A 21,821-nucleotide genomic window follows, 5' to 3' on the forward strand; every position below is an offset into this window, starting at 1 on the left:
TAATTGCACGTTGACATAGAAACAATTGGCTGGTTAATACGTTTTCAAAGAGCGTTACTATAGCTGACAAAGTTAAACCGCTTGGGAAAACTTATTTTCTGGAGAGTAAAATACTTTTATGTGATATTAAAATTGAACTGTACTATTAAATTCGCACTTGTTTCTTTACAAATACCAAAAATATACATAAAACCTTCATTGTTTCAGTCCACAAAAGGTCGACCATTCTACTCTAAAAATGTTTGTCTCGTTTCTCCCATGTAGAGGTAAAAATGGCCCACTTAACCATGGCGAAGTGATTTCTCCCAACGACTTTCCATATTTTACAGAAAAATAACATATTGCTTTACCGCTGAAATTTATAACGGGCGTATGAATTTGTATAAGTTACAACTTAAAAGCGCAATTCACTTAGATATATTTTGGCCCCATTTTTTTCTCGTTTAAGTCCGAGAAAAAAGCATCGAACAGACATATGGCAGCTTGAAAACCACAAGATTTAAAACCTTTGTGGTGTAAGGCGCATATCGTGACTGTATAAGGCTACTACGGCCAGTTAAGCCGTTTACATACATGCACTTTTAACCGCGTATTTGATGCAAGTGTTCGATAGTGTAGCCTTGAGCAGTTCTTTAGAATTCAAACCCAGCTTATGGAAGGCTTAATCAGATGTGTGATTAGGAAGAGCTAGTGGCTGTATACGACAGTGACAACGACAAAAATCGTTTTCTGCGGTTGGAAGTTTATACCTACTCAGTTTGGTTGTCTTTTTATAAGAATATAAAAAGCCGTAAACTATAAAAACTTTCTATCGCCCATACCATGTTGCCCTTCGTTATAGATGAGATACCGTGTAAATAATATGGAAACGAGAAGACATCCGACAAAAATTGTATCGCGTGACCAGTGTTCCCTCTAAGAAAATTTTACGCTGAGCAAATATTTGATTTAGTGAGCATGAGCATTTTAATGCTGAGCAGAATGAGCGATAAGCGCAGAAGCGTTCTGTTCAAAAATAATGTTGAAGATCATTTTACTTTTAAATTTGGAAATTGCAAGTGCGCAAGAATGAGATTTTACTGCGCAAATAGTCTGGTGGTACTGCGCATTTGCTCAGTTGCGCACCTTAGAGGGAACACTGCGCGTGACATTCAGTGGGTCGTTCAGGAAATAGCGAATTTTTAGGGATCGAATTCTGCGACTTGAGCGGTTTCAAGTTTCAAACTGGTTTGCTGGCACGACACTTTGTAATACCAAACTGTAAATGCCAAAAGCATTCAGGATTTAGAGAAATTATACGAGCTCGTGTTCTTAAAGTTACAACTTTCTTCTCAAACAGCGTTAAGTAATTCAAAAGGAAGTCGATTTTTTAATAGTCACAAGAGATCGATCGTCTTCCTAGGTCCCATCACATTGGTTACAACAGGAGATAGACAGATAGATAATTAATCGAGTAGCATGTAATGTGTAATAGCCAACGGCTCTACAGTCGAGTCGAAACAAGGCGTTAATTTTAGTGCAGACCCGAGGGATATGTTTTTTAACACAAGACGAGCGCCTTGCACAGTGTTTGCTGTCCACAAAATATCGAGCCTGCCTTTTTTTGATTCCAGACGTTTAGTCATGCATGGATGACCATGATCCGTGTTTAAAAGCCGGTTAGTCCCGTCAAAACCGAATATAATCGCTGCGCAAGGCTGGAAAGTCGAGACTGAAATGTCGTGAAGTATCTGTGAAAGTAAAACTGCTAACTCTGGTTTATTGTTCCGCAGGTTTTCGTTGCAAGTGTATTTGTACATGTCATAGGCGATTTCAATTTATTACGCTCAGTTGATTGTAGTGAGAACTAGATGGTATAAGCTAAGTTAGTTTTCCGGAGAATTTCTAACGAAAAGCCATAAAACTTACTCGAAATCAAGACACAGTGATATGTTCGACAACATTCTCTTCTTATGGACGACTGCTGCTTTGACAGCTCTGTCAGTGGCAAAACCAACAGATTCTTCTCCAACGACAACAGCAGATAATTCTTTCGAGGTGATTGAATGGTGAAAATAGGTTTATCGAAAAGCTTAACTACGTTAAAAGAAGTTGTAACGAGTTAAATGTACTTAAGATGGGTTGTTTAAGTGTAGCCAATTTGAGTTGTCGGCGATTTATTCAAACAATGTATGACACATTTGTACACGAGACCTACTTTTTAGAACTGGTGTGCTGTGGACAAAAGCGGCGAGATCTGCCCCCACTTGCACTCGAAATGTTGCTGCGAAAAAACGGCCATCAATAACGGTAAGTTGTTTATGAAAAGTCACTCGACCGACTCGACACTATATAGAATTTGGTGCGACAAAAAGTTCGTAATAAAAAGTTATGACATTTATTTTGGACCACTTCAAGCTATCTGATAGTAAAAATTTAATTGTAAAAAATTAATCTGGATCTTGGCGATTCCACGGCGAGATATTCTAAGAACCAAATTAATTTCCGGGGGCGTTTCACGCCAAATTAATCGACTTAGTTTATTACCTTAAAAGGTTAATGCAGCTTATACGCCGCGTCAAACGTTGTTGAGCTAAGAAGTCTTTGTTTTGATTTTAAACAGAGCTGGTCGTGAAATGCATGGATATTGAAAAAATTCCACCCTTTCCTGCAGGAACTCATCAATTGTAAGTGAAATTTGCGGTTATACGTCATATATTCATGTCTTCAGCAATCATGTTTTTTTATCACGTGGTTGTTAGAAATACGTTCATATTTTGTCATACAGTTATAGACTTCAATATGGCCAAATGCAGCGACTATAATAAATGGGGATTTTTGTAAACCTTTTCGCGTCTTTGATAACTGCACGGTACTGGATGGTAATAGCACTTGGTAAAACGGGCAAAAAATTCGTCAAGAACAGATTTCGAAAAAGCTGAAAACTTACGGGCACTAAATCAAACAGATCTAAGTTGAAATTAAAAGATTTCCATCAAAAATTGACATCAAAGTAGATCAACGCTTAGCAACCACAAACTTATAAATAACGGTGATTTGCCACTGACAATCAGCTATATGAAAGGCAAGATTATATATTGGGCGGCCTGACATTACCGTTTCTTTTACCTCAACTTAGGTCTAAAAATAGTTCCGCTCTACTTTGTCAACTATCAATTTCTATCTTATAACGTATTGTATTTTCAGAAAATTACATGATAACATGCCATCAATAAATTTATCATTTTCAAAAATGGTACATTTATTTTTAACACGATTTAAAACAAAATGCCCATTTATTATCCGACATGATACTTGATACTAATCGTGTCAATGTCGTTTTACGGCAAAAGTTGTGTATACACTGTTATAGCTTGTGAGTGCCAATGAAGTTATTTGTTTGCAAACTTAACTATCGACGCTTTATCATATAACTTCTCAAAGTCGGTCTTGTCACCAAAGATGATAGCGAGATCAAAGTAGCAATGCCACTAACATCTCACACTGCAGGTGTATCGATTTTTGGGGAACGATAAAGGGTGTTTGTCAATCAATTGACAATCATTGTTTAACAACGTTTGTCAAATTAAAAGATTTAAATGTTTACAATTAGCGTGTTTCAGTGGGCCAAAATTGGATTTAAGCATACACCGGAATACGTTGTTAAAACCCTTCAAGCATTCGGATGTTGCGTGTTGTCAATTAATGAAAAGCTATAGTAAGGAGCCCTGCTACCATGTGTACAAATTCATTTCGTGAGAAATGTTCAACGAACCAATGAATCTTTTGCAAAGGTTATCAAAGAATCGTTTTCAAACGTATTGATTTGAAACTTTATCTTAATCTTTGTCAGGTTAGGTGTTAACCTAGCTTACATGCACGATTTAAGCAAGCACCCAGGCGTATTCACCCAATTCAAACACAGCTTCAAAACAGCTTATCCTGCGATTTAGGCACGAAACATATAACCAAGTATACGCTGCGCGAGTGCGTCAGGAATGCACGGTTACTTGCACATGCGTAATCATAAGAGAATTCGTGGTCTTTCGGTCACCGAAAAGTGATCAGAACTTTCCGTGCCTCCTATAATCCTTGAAAGTGAAACAAACAACAAAAGTATCATTTTCCAATCCTGAACGAGCACTGCATTGCAACACGAACAAAGGCTGGAGTCTTGTGGAAGATCAATACTAACGATCGCCAATCGCAGCTAAACGTCTTTGAGTCAACAGCGACCCTTCATTACTTGAAAATTTATTATACCCTTTATGCCAAAACGATACCAAATCTAATGCTTTTTATGAACCAAATAAACAAGAGTTCGTCGGCGATCTTTATCCTACTAATCATACCGGTTTTGTCCGGTACACGTTGGTAATCATAAAGTAATTCGATTAAGGTATGGCAAAGCAACGGAGTATCTGATCCTTTCAATAAACCTATAATACCAGAATGATTCAAACTAACGTCATAATAGTAAGTTATTTACGTATTGTGTTGTACCGAACCGTGCCACACCATCCCTTCAACGTATAAATTATTATAAGTATTTGACGGGACACGGGCAAATCTGTTGTTTTTGACTGAGTCAACGGTTTTCGACAGAAAAAAAACAGAGTACAAGCTAATATAGACAAATTATGCAAAACATTTTCCTAAAATGTTACGTTTTTGTGTTTCACTAAAACGGACACCAACACAGTCACCTAGTATTGCGTGCAATTAACCGGTAAAAACCAATAACGCAGAGGTAATTTTGCTCCCATAATTGTTTCAGATGGCACGTATGCAATTTTAAAACACACTCTTTACATCAACGCGCAGAAGGAAAACATAACCAACAAGGGGCCAAAACGTTGTGGTTTCCACAGTCGTCTGCTGCACTTTCTCCGTCTTTATTAATGAGTTATATCAGGTTTTAATGAACTCTCATCAGGCTTACATTATTCTATAACACTGCAATTACAGCCCTACGAAGGAAATAGGAGTGCGCATATCGCAGTTGTACTCGTGCCACGAACGTGTTTTTTCGTGTTGTAAAGTTACCGCAGAACTTGAAAACAACTATTAACATTGGAAACACAATTAAACACTTTGCGGAGCCGATTATTAAACAACATAAATGCAAAAAATAATGGAAGAAAACCTTAAAGACCTTTTATTTTAATGCTATTTTTCACTTTAATTACAGGAGGGAAATTTCAGTCTTGAGTTTAATCTTAAAATATATATTAAAGAGAATGGTATAATGAACCATAGTTGCTTGGGATATCCGTGGATGAGCGGTGATTTAGTTTGATATTATTACTTTCACAAAGTTCAAAATCTAAACTTTAACACATTTTGATAATTGCTTTGCAGAGTATTAGAAAAAACAAAGCTTAAAACGCTACGTCAGACCTCATTCAACAAGACGATGTTGTCCACTTCCCTGAAAGCTTTGTAAGTATATTGCCATGTTTTTCTAAAAATCTAAATTACATCCTATGGAATTTTTTCCTTGCGTGTCCTAGAATAGAGGACAATCGGCAAAAAATCGATTCGGGATTTTTTTATAAAATTTTCCATGCATTGTGCGGCGTCTTTTTTAATTGCGAATTATGATTAACGAGATTGCGACAGTTATTTTGTACGACGCGAGAAATCAAACCGGTCAATGGCTATACTTATAGATCCTTACCTTAATCTCAAACGTGCATCTTAATTATGGAATCAAGAAACGCGGCTATTAACGATCAAGTGGATAAAGACTTTTATGGAGCCACGGTGCTTGGATCACGCGTGAATTTATTAATGCGATTTGAGGAGAATGTTGTGTGGTACTTTTTGCTCATCTCACGGTACAAAGATCAAAAAGTCGTTGGCAAAATTCTGTCGCGGTTATCACCTTTGAAAGCTTCAGAGTTAATTATACGAATATTCGGAAAGCAGCAAAGTGTATCGCAAAAGTCTTTATTGTTTAACGACTGAGATGCGAAGCAAGCAATTAACCACGAGATATGTTAAGCGAATGAAAAGCAACTCACATCTAATCCAACTTATTAAAGGCTGTAGCGAGTGAAACAACAAGTTATGAAATGTTAAATTATGCTCTTTTATGTCGCGTAAATCGCCCGCAGGTGCTCTGTAATACGGCCAAGTTTGGTTAGACTGAACATTCTGGCAAACGGCGAGCCAGAACGTGCTGGTTAGGAAAGATTCTATATGCGATAACAACACGGAATGCGATATGTGCTAAAGTATATTTCTCCTTACTATTGAGGTACTGATGTGAAGTTATCGTGGAATTTTTGTAAAGAAATCCTTCTCATTCCGGTATAAAGTCCTCAAGTATAAAGTGCGATGGTATACTTACAATTCATATTCATGAATTCATGAAGCTCGTTGAAATGCGATCACTCACCATCTTTATTGGCGTGTTTTGTTTTCTATTTCTGTTATTGTTTTTCTAAAATCAACAGGAATGAGATTAAAAAAAACAAACGATTTCAAAGAAAGCCCTCTTTATAGCACAAAGCGTTTTGCAAGAAGCGGCGAAGATATGCGGTTTTCGAAGAATTGCTAGCAAGGTTAATTGTTGCATTTGAACTCACAGAAATTAGGCACCTTTCATCGTGCTAACTGACACATTTCCAGCATAAGTGATCTATTTAATTAGCGGGTGCTCGCATTTTGACGAAAACGATGTAAGTAAATCAAAAACACTCCTAATAACAATAGCCAAACATTTCATTGAGATTCAGAAATTTCTGAAGATTGAAGGCGACTTACGTCGGCTTTTAACGATAATAATCGGATCTGGGTTGAAACGTGAATCAGTTAAAAAGTGCGAAAACAGATTAAAGCAATTCTATCATGTCAATTTCTTATATCGTTCATCGGATTTCTTTTTGTAAGTTTAAAATCAGCATCAACTTAGCGCCGCAGAAGCTCCAAAGCGGTCACGTTTCTGCTCCCTTTCTGCGATTTGTTTACGCACTGACATTGTAAGGTCGTAGTTAACAGGACTCGCGATTAGACATTTCTCGACGTATTATCGCAGAAAACAGTATGTATGATGAGAATATATCGTCTCTTTAAGGTGCTTGCATTACATCACTGGATGCTGCGGTTACATGACACCGTACCCGGCCTGGCTAATCTTTTTCGCTCCTGTTATATATTTGGTTCATTGCTACCCGCCCTTTTCATGGCGTAAACATAAATTCGTCTTTCCACGCGTTAAGCTTATTTTTGACGTAGGCCATACATGCAGTTACTTATAGGCTACAAGATGTTTCTAACTGTCACTATTTCTATTCAGGATAATAAGAGACAACAAAGACTTGGAAAACATAATGGCGAGAACGTTTTCCGGATTGCACAGGCTAAACCACATGTAAGTGATATTTTTCTTTATGTACTGTTGGGGTAACTGTGTGGGCAAAACGTGTGCGGCTATTTCTAAAAGAACACTTGCTGTATGGAGGACAATAGGCGAAGCATTTGAATTCTAACTTAAACACGTGCATGTTTGCTATATCGGTAGGCGCAGAGGATGGGCGTAAGTAAACTGCAGCAGATTTTTTGATAAGGGCTAAAAACAGAGAACTCGTGTTCCGGAACCACTGATATGCGATCTACTTGTATTAAAACGTGTTTATAGCTAAATAAACCGACGTTCAACGCCCTTGTATGAATGCACATCCCCAAACGCCACTCATGCTGTCTAGGATTAAGGTCCAGATTGCTTCGCTTACACACACCACGGCGCGCAGCCAAATAAATCTTAAATGGTTTTCTGATGTGGCTGTATTTAAAGCAGCGTGTTGGGTTACAACGTGGATTGATTAACGCGGTTTTCGACCAACTTTGGCAAATAAGATCCTTTCGGTTATTACCAAAAACAAAAGCGACGTGCGCCTTCGCAGGGTACCTGCGGAATAGTCGAAACTTCAGTCTGTGTGTGGTTTCCCACGTATTTATACCTCACCAATTCAAGCCCCACAAGCAATAAATCAAGTACGAAAAACAAAAACACTTTTTTGTTTGATAGGGTCTCCATTTCATTCCTGTTACAAGAGTCTATGCGTGTGTAAAAGTGTTTTTATCAAAAATTGTTGCTTTATGTATTTTTTTCTGTTTGAAACTTCAAAAAAGGTCTCACAAACAAGCTTGAGCGCCGATTTGTTTTCATACAAAGTATTTTTAGCGTAATTTAGCGTTCAATAATTTAGAAGCGCACGTGCGTCTTCGATGTTCAGGATTTAATTTTACTCAACTTTTCAAACGTACTCGCGTCAATATGCTCCTAATTTGTCCTGTGATGGATATTGGTTTCATGACCAACAACTTGGCAATGTGCAATTGTGCATCGCTTTAAACAGCAATTCCGGTAGCGGTTACCACTGCGTTTGTTCGATATTGTTTGTCAACGGAATTGGTTGAATAAATCCTTCTCATGGGATTACAATTTTATGAATTGATCCATGACTTAAAGTACATGGGCGTACTTGCTAATTAGGCACATTGCTACTTCGTATCTTTCAGCTTGTTCTAACATGAACAGCTGAGCAAGCTCGGTGGAGTATTGACATACGATCGCTCGGGACGGCCGCGGCCGTTTTGCCTTCCAAGGTACATCCAAACTCGGGCAATGGGAGGAAAATATCCGATTCGTGAATCGGGACATCTTTGCGGTTGTAAACTTCAGTATTCAGTGCCGATATATGGAACACTGATACCGCGATGCACATTTCCCTGTTTTTTTTAAAATAGCAGATTGGACTATTTTACGGTATGAAAGGCGTAGTAAAACTCTATTTTGCGCAATATTATTTTTTTCGTAGTGTTTCCAAAAACTTTTCAGGGATGGGTTATTTTTCGATTGTCGTACAATGCAGTTGACTTGATTTTGGGTTCCGATGCCGACTGTATAAACAAGCTTACCGTAATGACGTCAGAAGGAGAACAGTATATCAACAAAATTGTCGCTTTAAAAAACACCAAAAAGTCTTTAATTATACCAAAGCTTAATTCATGGACGTTTTATCCTCAGACCGCATGAATGGCAATCTGAGTTTCTGGAACATTTTTTATTCAAGTGCATGCAAAATCTTGCCTAAACATAAAAATCGGACGCTGTTAGGTCTCAAATATCAATGGAAACATCACGCTTGTTCAGTAACCTACACGTTTGACGTCAGGAAGTGAAATTAGAAGCTAAATTTGCCATTTAATATCTGTTAATTTCCGAATGAACGAAATCTGCGGAGTGATTCGTGGTTAAATTACCAAGATATTACCGAAGTGTCCGCGACAATAGCTAAAATGACTCCATCAGGTTGATATGTTGGGTAATTCCCGGATTCTGCAAACGTGAACAACGGACAATAGAAGATTAGTGAATTTTGGAAGAAATTTCGATAAGCTGGTGTTTTAATTTATTTACAGTGCATACTCGGCGACAACCACGCTTCGTAATATGAGTTCTCTTGTAACCTTTATGCTATGGCGCAAGTGAATTACAAGTTTACTTGTTGATCGGTTTTCAAACGGATCTGAGTACGATCTCTATTCAGAAAGATCACAATTGAAAGCTCAGGCGTTCAATTCTGTATAGTGAAAAAAATAAAAACTTAAAAAATATAATCTGTGCAACAGGTGTGAAAGCTCGCAATCGAAATTTTCTTGCAAAATCTTTCTCAAATCACTTTGCCATTATCTGATAGCGGCGTCGAGTTAAGTCAAGTGTGTCGTTGTGTATACAAACGGTAGCCTGGGTGTGAATTTTGTAAACCGGACACCTGCTGAATGTCACCAGCCTGAAATATCGCAGTACGACCTTATCAATACATGGGAAGAAACCTTGAATGGGTAAAACTAACTTTTTTTGTAAACTCTATTGCCAGTGGGATGGGATTGTCACATGAAACTACAAAAAAGTTGGCATTTTTACTAGCTGTGTTTAATATCTTATCCAATAAACGTCTAACTGGTGCAAAATCTATTCTCAGAACCATAGAAAGAAACGTGAATCTTGGATTTATCGACGTGACAGCTTTTTCCGATTTACCGAAGTTATCGCAGCTGTAAGTTTGTCAAATATCTTTGTATGTTGATTTATGATGTCCACACATCCAATTTCTAGTAACGACTCCACTCCACAAAACTTCAACAGACCGAAATATTTTTAAACAGAAAAATAAAGAATACCGCTTTGGTTGACGTAGAAGGTTTCACAAATCTTGAAACTTCGAGTGATCATACGCTTACCATGTAAGTTTGACGAATGGTAATATATAAGTGAGTATTTACTAGTTAGCTAGGAAGCTTTTTCACTCATTTCATTATCGGTTGTGCTTCATTTCTTTTAGACAAATGTCTGAAAACGATCAGCTTAGGACCATCCGATCACACGCTTTTGCAAATATGACCAGTAAAGTTCTTGAAGTGTAAGTTTTTTAATAAAATATTATTTTTCATGACATCCCATTTGAAAAAGGAAAAAGAATTTTTAAAAATTCTCACGGCACAATAACGACGTTTCCATTTTTTAGAAAAATTACATGGAATCCCAACTTAGAGTTAATAGAAGATTACGCATTCATGGGAAGCGGAGTAAAGAAATTGTGAGTGCAATAAAGTCCAACAAAGTGTTTGTTTCTTTCACGCCCGTATAGTAATAAATAAAACAAATTGACTTTGTTATGCCAGTTATCAGTAAACGATGAAATATCAAAACAAGTATGACCTGAGGCTTTGCTTTCATGGTTACTAATCAGTAAGACTATGTACTTAAACCGCGTCATATATATGGCAGATTAAAGATGTTTGATTTACTTTGCAGGATTCTGAATAACAATCCATCTCTAAGAGACATTTCTTCTGCGGCATTTTCAGGCATGCAAAGCCTGGAAGCTCTGTAAGTTTATCACTATATCTCACAAGGATATCATAAATATTAAGTAAGTTGATGTTATTTCTGAATTGCAGTACTTTATATGTGGCCCGTTTGGTTTCAACTTTATAGGTATCTCGACAACACACCATTAAAAAATCTGCCTGGAGCGGACTTGAAAAAGCTGAAGATTTTATCGGTCAAAAACACCCCTAACCTGGTTCGAATCCCAGAATCGTCACTATTACCCGAGCTCAGAGAAGCAAACTTGAACTATGCATTTCACTGTTGCGCGCTAATTGATTACGGCTTTCAAACGGTCTATGAAAACGTCGAAGATAATCGAGAAAAGCTCGATTGTGAAACCGGCCTGCCCTTACAAGAAGAAGGTTGGGGTGATGTGCCGATATCCGATGAAGTACACGACGAGAGCGATGACCAATACAACGCTGATGGATTGTTCTACCGTAGGTTACTAAAACTTAGCTTTGGGTCGAGCCAACGCACAATTAGCATTGCGCTTTTGAAAGCACTAACATCACCTTTAAATGCTCAATAGACTTGGAATTATGATTATGTCTTTTGGAAAACGTAATTCATGTTTTTTTAGCAATAGAATATACAGAAGGATTTTACGACTTTGATCCAACAGCAAATTCATCTTCAGGCGATTACTATCAGCAGGAGCCAGAATCGCTGTTAAATTTTCCGCAGTAAGTATGCGAAAATATTTCACCCATAAGCCCGACATCAATATTAGTTAGCCTTTATTTTTTTGGGCTAAGAGTTTGCAGAAACAACGAAAAATGTCTCACATTTCTTTATGGTTATACAGGGGCTGGTTTAGCGTTTTCCCAAAAACTAACTCAAATTCAAGCATTAACTACGGAGGCGTTTATGATTCTCCTGGGATTATATCAGAATCACAACCAAGCGAGATAGTGCAACAGCATATTTGCTACAGACACAGAAATGGCAGTTTGCTGCCATTCGTTCCAATCAGAATAGCCAAGTGTGATCAGAAGCCAGACAATTTTTCACCTTGCGAAAACTTACTCGGAACAACTGCGCTGGTCATCGCGTCGTGGGTAGTGTCCTGGCTTGCTGTATTTGGAAATCTTTTCATCGTTTTCATGCTGTTGGCTATCACAGTGGAACGGAGCCGGTCTCATCAGAGGCATCTTTCCGCGCCCAAATTTCTAATATTAAACTTGGCCATCGCCGACTTCTGTATGGGAATGTATATATTGGCTTTGACGGTGATGGATGGAAAAAGCGCGGGCCGATATTACGTGTTTGCTCCGGAGTGGCAAATGTTCGGAGGGTGCGACGTATTCGGCTTCTTTTCCATTTTTGCTTCTCAACTTTCTATATATACTCTGAGCGTCATATCGCTAGAAAGATGGTGAGTCGATAAAGTTGGATACTTTAAGTCTAGAACGAGAAAAGTTTTTAAAATGATGTTTGTATATTTCCGTGGCCAAATTGTCGGAACACTATGATGATATTATTTCAACGTTTTGCAGGTATGCGATTCGTTTTGCTATCCAGCTGGACAAGAGAATGACACCGAAGTGCGCGCGCATTGTAATGGCAGTCGGCTGGGTTGCTTGCCTCATACTAGCCACTTTACCGTTAGTCGGTGTTAACAGCTACAAGAAAAATGCCATGTGCTTGCCAATGGACGTTGAGAGTGCTTCAGGTATGACTACAAGCTTGTGGACTTAACATAAAAACTTAGTGATTTTGTCCAACCTTGTCAGTATAAAAGGTCGGCAATGCTTTTGGTGGCATTTATTACCCAAATACCTGATTTTTACGTCAGCAACCTGTATGTCACAGGAAAGGGTTACGCCGCCGCCATTCTTATTTTGGACGTGATGGCTTTCTTGGTTGTCGTCGGAAGTTATCTTTCGATGTACGCCACTGTGCGTTCGGCAAACGGACGCCAAAAAACATTGCCAGAAGTGTTTAGGCTGCATCAAAAAAGAAAAGGAGAAGAAAAGCGGGTGAAAGTGAAGAAAAGGTAAATAGAAGTTGCTCTCAATATACAAACAAATGCGATTACTTTAACATTGTATGATAATCGCATCGGATTTGTAGAGCAAATACGACTTCCTTTTTATACGGTAAGTCGGTATTTTATTTCGTTTTACTAAATTGCAGCGAACGTGGATTTGGTGTAATTGACAGCCGAACTGCTGATGCAAGGGTGGCTAAGAGAATGGCGGTCCTGGTTTTCATCGACTTTGCCTGCTTTTTCCCTATATCATTCTTTTCCCTGTTTGCTCTGGCTGGGTTACCGCTGCTTACCATTTCAACGGCAAAGATATTACTGGTTGTTTTTTATCCTCTTAACGCTTGCTGGAATCCTTTTTTGTACGCAATCCTGACGAAGTAAGTGTCCATGTGTTGAAAGTAGCCCTATACTATAGGATTGTTTAAAAAATTCAGCGGAATTAATGACACGGATGGTGACGTAACTAGTGTTTGTCTTTTACGTAGATCTTTCCGCCAAGACGTCAAAACTTTTATCAAGTCACAAAAGCATGCCTGCTTGTACGGGGATGACCGTCCGAAAGCGTCAAGCTGTAAAAACAGCGACCGTTTTCAAGTTGAAAAGCGTTCGGAGGGAGGCAGCATCAGACAAGAGGAGCGTCGAAAAACGATTCAGGTTTACGTTGAGGGCGATGCAGAAAAGTCTAATGCTGAAGGTGGTGCGTTACCGGCGGAAATCAAAACTACTCGTTTGGGAAAAAGGCCATTCAGCAAAACGAAACAAGGAATAAATCCAGCGTATAGCTTCTCAAACAGCAAGTCTGATTCGACGGTGAGAGCTAGTAACAAAGTCAAGTCTAACTATAACAATAACAACAACGCAAAGGGAGCAAATCCGAGGGGATCAATCAAGAGCAATTTTTCGAGCCGTACAGCGTCGGAGGAGACCTTGGCTGGCCGCTTTAGCCTCTTCAACGCTCTCGCTCAATTTGGAATTTCAATTTTTAAGCGAAAAAGAAATCCATCCGACACAGCAAACGTTCCAGCTGAATCGGGACGCCACAGCTTCGAAACGCAAGTAACAGGAAACGGGGCGACCTCAGTCTACGACAAACATGAAACCGACGGTGCCGATATAGATCTGATGGCCAACAAAATGGTTGATACTGTAATCGTTGGTATCGCGTCGCCAGATAGCGACCAGCACTGTGAAGCTTTCATTTAAAGGACGATGAGCTGTCTATTTATCTGCATTTATATCCAATATTTATTGTTATCGATATCTCTGTGCAGAAATCAGGTGTGCGCTGTCATAAAGTTCGTATTTATTATGGCACTGCCGCATGAAAAACTTTTATTGCTAACATTGTTATCATGATTTGTTTGTCGGTAGAAATGAAGTCGAGCTGATTTTTTATGTTGATATTTTTTTGTTTAGCGCTCTTAGGCGTTATTTCGTAAAGCTATATTAACCACTATGACTCTAAGAAAAACTTTAGCTATAATCTTACATGTGCGCTGTTAATCGATATTCGTGTTTGTTATTGTTTCGAAGCTTCTCGGAAAAGCTGTTACTCCTTGCCCTTTTTCCACGTCACCTCAATCAACCGAAAGTATACGAACCATTCCCGCGTTATCAAACAATTAACATAACTTAAAACGTAGCTAATGTTAAGATATGCGCTCAAAGTTGTTCACGGTTCTCAGAAATTAAGGTGTTGTCGTTTCTATGTTATTGAACAAATTGGTATTTTTCCATTTGGTTGAAATTTTTTATTGCTTTTATCCACACAAAACAATAAAAATGTTCATGATACAATAGGCCAAGTGCTGTGCTTTGTATTTACATTTACGAATGTATGAGGTTTCTCAAGTAGTCCTGAACCTGTATAGGCTATAAGCTATAAACACGGTTTAAAAAGTTTACGGTATAACGACTTGCAGAAATATACAGAATTAGAAAAACATATCGAAAATCTACCGATAATTCGAAAGTTCGCAGGTCGTTTTAAATAGTATAAAGACTTACATATACCGTCGAAAACTCACAAAGTTTTAAAAGTATGTATTTATTTACTTTAAATGCGTAAAAACTGTAGTTGTGTAAAACTTATACAATCAGAAGCCACTTTTTACGTCGAAAAGTATTCAAAGAGTCATGGCTGACTTTCCAGGAAGAAAATAAAATCAACAGGTGATAACGCTTTCAAACACGCAGCAACAACAATTTAAGTACCTAGTTAAGAACTCATGTACAAACCAAAGTTCATTCATAGCAGAACTAAGCTCTTAAAATGTGAGTGATAAAGGCATGTGGTTTAGTGATATGTCATGTATATGGCAAGTCTCACCACAATTGCCTTATTGTGTCAGTTTACAAAGCCGATAAGCTTAGCTGGAGAATACAAAACTGTTGCTCTGTAAAAAGATAATTAGGGGTGTATAATGAACAGTTGTTTATACACAGACGAAGATGTTCAGAAATCTGTTGCTGCCGCTTAGTCCCACGTATTCATTTTGACTTAGATACGCTTTAATATGAAAATCATTGCTAAGTAAACACTTTGCTAAACCTATAATGATATTTTCGTTACAATATCAACATTTGTTTATGATAACCATCAGGCTCGCAGTTAGTTGCACGGTGCGGTGTCACAATCTTTATACTCGGACTGAGGAAAGTTTTTATAAAACTTAAACTCAGCGATGATTGCTCATCACACGAGCCAGGTAATTAAGCTTGTCTTGTGCAGGTATTTTATTTTACGTTTACATGCCGAAAATGATCTACTCCATATACCTAACTAACTGATAACCTTCAAATGACAATTCCCCAAATTTAACCATTCAAATAATGTCTCGAAGAGAAACAAGTGCGGGTATAATTAGGATATGCCGACTGAACATAATCACGTCAAACATTTTTGCATGTAATAAAGAAATCCAAGAAAGGTCTTTGAACTAATCAAAAACGGAGTATCCGTGCAAACGATGCAGAATGAAGTAAAAAGAAAATAAAAGCTCCCTGGCGTCTTCTAGCGTAAGAAATGTTATCTTTTACACAGTTTCCAATGCCATTAAATGAGAAAATGGTTTTACATTTTACGTCAATGGCGTGAGGATTAATGCAAGGATCAATTATTCCTACTTGGAACTGATGAGAATATGCAGCAAAGCCCTTCGAAAATTAGAAATTTACAGGAGTGTTAGGCAACGACACATCGCTTGTTCTAATATCATGAACAATTCCTACAGTCAAACGTCCTCGAAACCCAAAACATACATTTTCGTAATAAAACGTTCTACGTAGAAGAATGGGCTTAAAAACACAAAAAGCAGGACATTCCAATACATAAATCAGCTTGGTCAAACCAGTTGTGGTGTAAAAATGGTGGCAAGTGGACACCTAAAATACTTCTGAACAAATTGTAATTGCTTACATAATTTGCTGTAATCGCATGGCCAATTACAAGCAACCGACATTACAGGTAAAAGATAAATATTGAACAAAACAACATCGCCAGGCAAACATGAATTATGCATTCGACTAATACTGGCAAGCAATATAAAGTAAACGCAATATTTAACTGCACGTCGAAGAGAACAATTTTCCAATCTCCTATCGGTTAAGAAAGCGTTCGTGCAAAAGAATCTGCACTCAACAGGTCCATCCCGCCATTTTACTAAAGGGTTACATATGTACTAAAGCATTATGTTTCATGACTGAGCATCATGACTTGGCACGTTTTAATTTAACCGTTATGTAACGTAAATCGACTGCATTCTTTAATACAACGTTCAATCTTGTGAAATCAAGGAAAATCGATGGTGTTACTTTGAACTTCTACCGCTATCTTACGAAACCAGCCTGACCAACAAGAATTAATTTTTTTTAAGTCCCTAGAGTGCCATTTATGGTGTTAATTATACGTAGCACAAGTTAATGAAGAGAAGTCAGTTAATGCGATAATATCTAAAATAAAACAGAGCGCAGTCAAAGCAGTCATTTTCGAAAACAAGTTCTATTGAATAAAAAAACAAGAACGAATATCGACTGATCATACAGAAGATTTTGTCATTTTAGCGACCTAACATCTTATTTGCCAAACTTAGCTCTTTAACCAGCGGACTGGTACAAAAGAGACGAAGCGAAAATGCTAGCAGCAACTCATAAAATACGCCTGCCTCCATGTAATTGTACCAGACTGTTCTTTATCTTGCGGAAAAGCAACACCATTCTCTTGGGATCAACCGCAGTTCTGTCAAAAAGCAGAACAGTTTTGTATCTTTCTTAAGCGAGGATGAAAATCTTAAAAACAGGACCCATTTAATAGGAGGTAATCGATTAGTTTTCCATTTAGCATTAAGAACTTTAATTAAGTGTTGATATAACTCAACGCGGATGTTTGAGGCTTCGTCTTCGCATCAGGCATCTTACGTAATTAGCGGTTCGACAGTGAAGAAATAAAATGAAAACGAGGTTACTCAAGTTCAACGGGCTAAAACAGATCATCAAATACATGCCATTTGTCAACAGGTTTATATGTGAAACGACCTTGTTAGTATAGCATGTACTTGGTATAAAAGCAGAGGTAAACTTGGAAACACTCAGATGAGGCTAGACTGGCAAGTGAACCAATTTATTTTGAACAGGTTCAAAGCGCAAAACTATTAGAACACTTTACATACTTCCTGATAAAGTATTGAACAGAAGTTGAATTGGCCACGCAGTCGCACTGATATCGTTGAAACATGTCTAAAGCCTTTTTAAATTTCCATACAGTGGTAAGTTACTGGGAGTTGAGCAGTGAAGGTGCGACAATAGTAATGGCTGTTAGTTGGACCGCAAGCGTACGATATCAGCTACTAACTGGCATGTTAAGTACATTGCTCATATGTTCAACAAAAAGAATGGACGCTACCAACGTTACAAACAACAAAGGTAGAGTAATTCTTAAATGTCGGAAATACTTGGCTGTATTTATAACTTCAGCGTACACTAAGACAAATCTTATCAAATGTTTTGTAATTCATGCGTAACGGAATTTTACAGTATATTGTAAAGCAATTTGTTGCGTGGTGTTTATAATATAGGAAAGTATATTTTCCTTGGCAAAGCGATCACAAGACTTTTGTCAATGAAATATTTATTAGCCTTCCAAGCAAAAAACTCTATAGCCAAAGGGTGATACTTTATGAGTCTATGTGCATGTTTATCACTCGTACCGCAAGCACTTTGATAAGATGATTAGGGGTGCTGCTTATATTTATACGTTATACAGAATATCAAACTTCTCTTACACAATCTATTTCGAATCCAGAATTTCGAATTCTATATTTTAGAATAATTGAAATGTCAAAAATTTAACCACTTCCATTGCACCGAATCTAATATAAAGTCATTAATGGACCTTCAATAGTTTACGTAAGATGAGAGTTGTCCATTTAACTTGATACTGTTTAATTTATGACGACAAAAATGTTCGCAGGGCATGGTTTTATGACGTAAAATTAATTTCGATAAAATTAGTAAAAAATGAAGAAAGACGGTTCCTACAGGATTGTATACGGCCTTTCAAAATTGTACGACAAAACGTGCCAGCCACCCCTATCTATAAAGATGACATTACGTTTGAGACGTTTTAAGCGGCTTGTGAGGTCTAAAAAAACAAAATTTGGAGCTCCGCCCGTTCTGGCTGGGGTAGCAGACGCGGAGATTTTTGACCCAACTGTCTAAAAACTTTGCCCCCCGATCCAATCCGAAGTGTGCCACTGTAACAAAGCAAGGGTATAGCCCGACTCACATATCTCATAAAGTCTGAGTTCATAGCTGACGAGAGGAGAATCCCTACCACAATGTGTGGTTTTCTTCTATCTCATTTAAAAAAATTTTTTACTTTAAGTTTTCGTAATCGTAATTTTATCAACAAAAAGCGTTGAACAAATTTTAACAATTGAGAAAAGTCTTTAGGTTAACAGTATTGTTTGATAGTATGTTGTCATAAATAAGCGCTATGTATCAAGGAGATAAATAAGCCATCGATAGTTCGCCAAAACAATGTGATTATTTCCACAGGATACGATGCAACAGTTTCCACACGCACATTTTGTGGATGGTCAGTGTCGGTTTTTTCGATTGTTTCCGCATTTCCGAAACACTGCGGGTCGAGTAGGACAATCTACGGATACGAAGTAACATGCGAAAAAGACATGAAGTCACTACCCACTACTTTACCTTGCCCAACGGTATCGCTTACGTACACGAATAGTTGGATAAAAGGAGACACTTTGAACAAGGGAGATGTTGCTGCATTTTTGAACGTAACTCAACTTATTTTAGACAATAATCGCATAAGATTCATTGCAAGGGATGTGTTTGAGATAATGCCATATCTCAAAAGACTGTCTTTAAATCACAATCCAATAGCCGTAAAAGAGAACATTGGAGTATTCAGCATGTTACCACAAAGACTGCTTGAACTCAACTTGGAAAACATCACCATGAAGCACGAGCAAACGGCAACGTTTTGGTTGTTATTTGAGGACATTCCACTTTTCATCGCCGCAGATGAAGTTTCAAACTTGCAAAATTCTTCCGCTTTCGAAACGCAACGTCCACAAATCACATTTGCTGCTTTAAATGAAATTCAGCTACGCAATAATCGCCTGGATTACATTGACATGCCGGTTTTAAAAAGGGCAGGACTGCTAAAGTCATTGAAAAGAATCGATTTATCCAATAACTGGTTAAAACATCAAGCATTGCAAAACTTGCTGGAGTCATTCATTGACGATCATAAAAGGAAAAGAGCCGCTACAACTGAACCAGAAAAATCTGTTCGCTACATTGAGCCAACAGCCGTCAAATTGCATATCGATTTGTCGAGTAATAGAATTCGTTTAATTAATGAGACAACCGTTAAGAAGTTTACAAAGCTTCTTCAAATAATAAACCAAAGCGCAACTGCTAAACTGAATGCAAGGACAAAGGAAAGAGATCAACTTCAATTGAGTTTATCCTTAAAAGGTAACCCCTTTGATTGCTACTGCGAGATCAAGCCGTTTGTTCGATTTCTTTTTGATGACCATGGGAAGACCTTGCTCAAAAATGAACAGGAATTAACTTGTTCGTATCCACCACTTCTCAAAGGTAAGAGTTTACTGAATGCAGTTGTTCTTAAAATCTTCATATCACGAATATTGCATGGATTAGTTCTTTGCGTTTACAGTATAAAACACTTCATGCATCAAGGCAAAATGACGACACGATCTAGGGCAACTCAAGACTATGCAGCATTAATTCCAAATTTTACATTGACAGGCGTATCGTTCAAAGAACTGCGTGATCAACAGTATTTAGTTTGCAAGGAAAAATTGAATGCTGATCTTTCAGTCATGCAACGTATTTTAACCGTCATTTTTAGTGTTGTTTTTTGTATTGTAAGCCTTGCTGTTTGTTACCTCAATCAACACAAAATCTTCCAGTATTGGAAGGTTGTACGAAACTGTGGTGAGGACGAAGACATGGATTCGGCGGTAAAGTAAGCAATTTATACCGTAGCCAAATAAATCGGCAAAATAATAACAAGAAAGTTTTCTAACGGGTACGATTATGAATTAAAATAAAGTTTACGTTGTTTTTTTGACAGATGGCGAAACAACTTGAATAAGTATGCAATTCCAAGCGATTACAAAGGAATAGGCCATCAAGGATATCATGCAGAAGACGAATTAATATTTGATAAGACTAATAACGAAAATAGTACATAGAACCATCATAGCGCGTCAGTCGGTTCAAACGTCAATTGTTGGTACAAATACATTCCTCCAATACGTACAAAAGCGCCTTAAAGAGCGCGACAACTCAAGTTTTGAAGGAAAACCGATAAATTGGCCCAAACAGTAAAATCTATTGAGAATTACAGTAGTCTTTTATTCAAGTAAGCCTACACCTACTGCAATTTATAAAATCTACGAAATTTCATTAAATTAATGGCTCCCTTCGGATGCACAGAAAAACTGAAACGTAAAGCCACTGAAACTTTGTTTCGTATTGCAAACGGGACACCTTCACATTCATTTATGTGCTTTCTCATTCTTGCATATGTGTTGACAACAAACTAAAGTTTCAAAAATTATTTTTAAATATATTAACTGGTTCGCTGTGTGCAATGTTCAAATTATTAACAGCTCAGTCACGTTACAAGGACTAAATGGAAGGAAGTAGGTCAAAGTAGAGAACTCTGATGGTCTGTTACCTACAAAAACGATCCTTACCTCAAATTAACTATAAATCAAAATGAAATATAAATGCTACAGAAGTACTTGCGTGATGTTTGTCTTTCGTGATACTTGTTAAACTGCACTACACCCCCACCCCAGTATCACAACCACTAAAACGCTGTACGGAATATCTTTTACAGAGTGACTATGTCACCGTAATTAGGTCACGCAATCCATAGTTAAAGATAGGCGGTTGCGTTAGGAGAATGGGTAAGCAAAAAGTCGATTTTGACTGCTTGTAATTCAAGTTAGATTTAGATTAGAAGGTAGATTTAGGTTACTATGTCATAAAATTTAAGTTAGAGTAACCAGAAATTATGAACAATACCTGTGAACGTTCCATTTTTTCAGGTGAAATAGTGGCATCCTATCTTTTATCGCAACAAACAACATTCTTTTTCACTAACGTCACCACTTCGGTATCCAAAACACGATCGCCATGTAGCTGGCACAAAACTATTAATTGAACGTTGCCTAACATGACCATTAGTCTATTACTGTATTTTGTAAAAATCCGCATAAGGTTAACATTGCGATTGCTAACTCACTAATTAATTGCAGCTACAATGTTAGCAGATAGGACTAGTAGCTATAGACTACCGGTTAACGCATGGAATGCACATGCTGTGAATGTATATACTCTATGAAAGGGCTTCTTCTATCTTTACGCAAAGGTCCAGTT

The 21,821-nt window shown here is 37.7% G+C and overlaps 3 protein-coding genes across 5 annotated transcripts in view; 2 read left to right on the forward strand and 1 right to left on the reverse strand.

Moving 5' to 3' along the window:
• LOC143465541 (gamma-butyrobetaine dioxygenase-like) overlaps positions 1-21,821 on the reverse strand; it is a 41,787-nt gene that overhangs the window by 14,930 nt on the left and 5,036 nt on the right. The window lies entirely within an intron of this gene.
• Positions 1,902-14,675, forward strand: LOC143465065 (lutropin-choriogonadotropic hormone receptor-like). Its single transcript, XM_076963204.1, has 17 exons — positions 1,902-2,037; positions 2,205-2,289; positions 2,603-2,666; positions 5,341-5,421; positions 7,283-7,357; positions 9,975-10,049; positions 10,159-10,236; positions 10,335-10,412; positions 10,518-10,589; positions 10,808-10,882; positions 10,991-11,325; positions 11,469-11,571; positions 11,694-12,263; positions 12,385-12,560; positions 12,701-12,884; positions 13,025-13,255; positions 13,364-14,675. The coding sequence occupies exons 1-17, from the start codon at positions 1,930-1,932 to the stop codon at positions 14,079-14,081; spliced, it is 3,108 nt and encodes a 1,035-aa protein (XP_076819319.1). The 5' UTR covers positions 1,902-1,929; the 3' UTR covers positions 14,082-14,675.
• On the forward strand, positions 17,619-21,023 carry LOC143466170 (uncharacterized). 2 transcript variants are annotated; one of them, XM_076964802.1, is made up of 4 exons: positions 17,619-17,798; positions 18,933-20,006; positions 20,178-20,397; positions 20,506-21,023. In XM_076964802.1, exons 1-4 carry the CDS (start codon positions 17,684-17,686, stop codon positions 20,624-20,626), a joined length of 1,530 nt encoding a protein of 509 aa, XP_076820917.1. In that variant the 5' UTR covers positions 17,619-17,683; the 3' UTR covers positions 20,627-21,023. The 2 variants fall into 2 exon arrangements, with proteins under 2 accessions (XP_076820917.1, XP_076820918.1); XM_076964803.1 differs by having other exon boundaries at positions 20,302-20,397.

The sequence above is a fragment of the Clavelina lepadiformis genome, chromosome 7, assembly GCF_947623445.1.
Source record: "Clavelina lepadiformis chromosome 7, kaClaLepa1.1, whole genome shotgun sequence".
Lineage (NCBI taxonomy): Eukaryota > Metazoa > Chordata > Ascidiacea > Aplousobranchia > Clavelinidae > Clavelina > Clavelina lepadiformis.

Coding starts and splice junctions, on each gene's coding strand:
- LOC143465065 (XM_076963204.1), top strand. CDS start 1,930: ATGTTCGACAACATTCTCTTCTTATGGACGACTGCTGCTTTGACAGCT. Junction 7,358..9,974: donor TTGCACAGGCTAAACCACAT/GTAAGTGATATT, acceptor ATCTATTCTCAG/AACCATAGAAAGAAACGTGA. Junction 12,885..13,024: donor CGGGTGAAAGTGAAGAAAAG/GTAAATAGAAGT, acceptor ACTAAATTGCAG/CGAACGTGGATTTGGTGTAA.
- LOC143466170 (XM_076964802.1), top strand. CDS start 17,684: ATGGCTGTTAGTTGGACCGCAAGCGTACGATATCAGCTACTAACTGGC. Junction 20,007..20,177: donor GTATCCACCACTTCTCAAAG/GTAAGAGTTTAC, acceptor TTACATTGACAG/GCGTATCGTTCAAAGAACTG. Junction 20,398..20,505: donor GACATGGATTCGGCGGTAAA/GTAAGCAATTTA, acceptor TTTTTTTGACAG/ATGGCGAAACAACTTGAATA.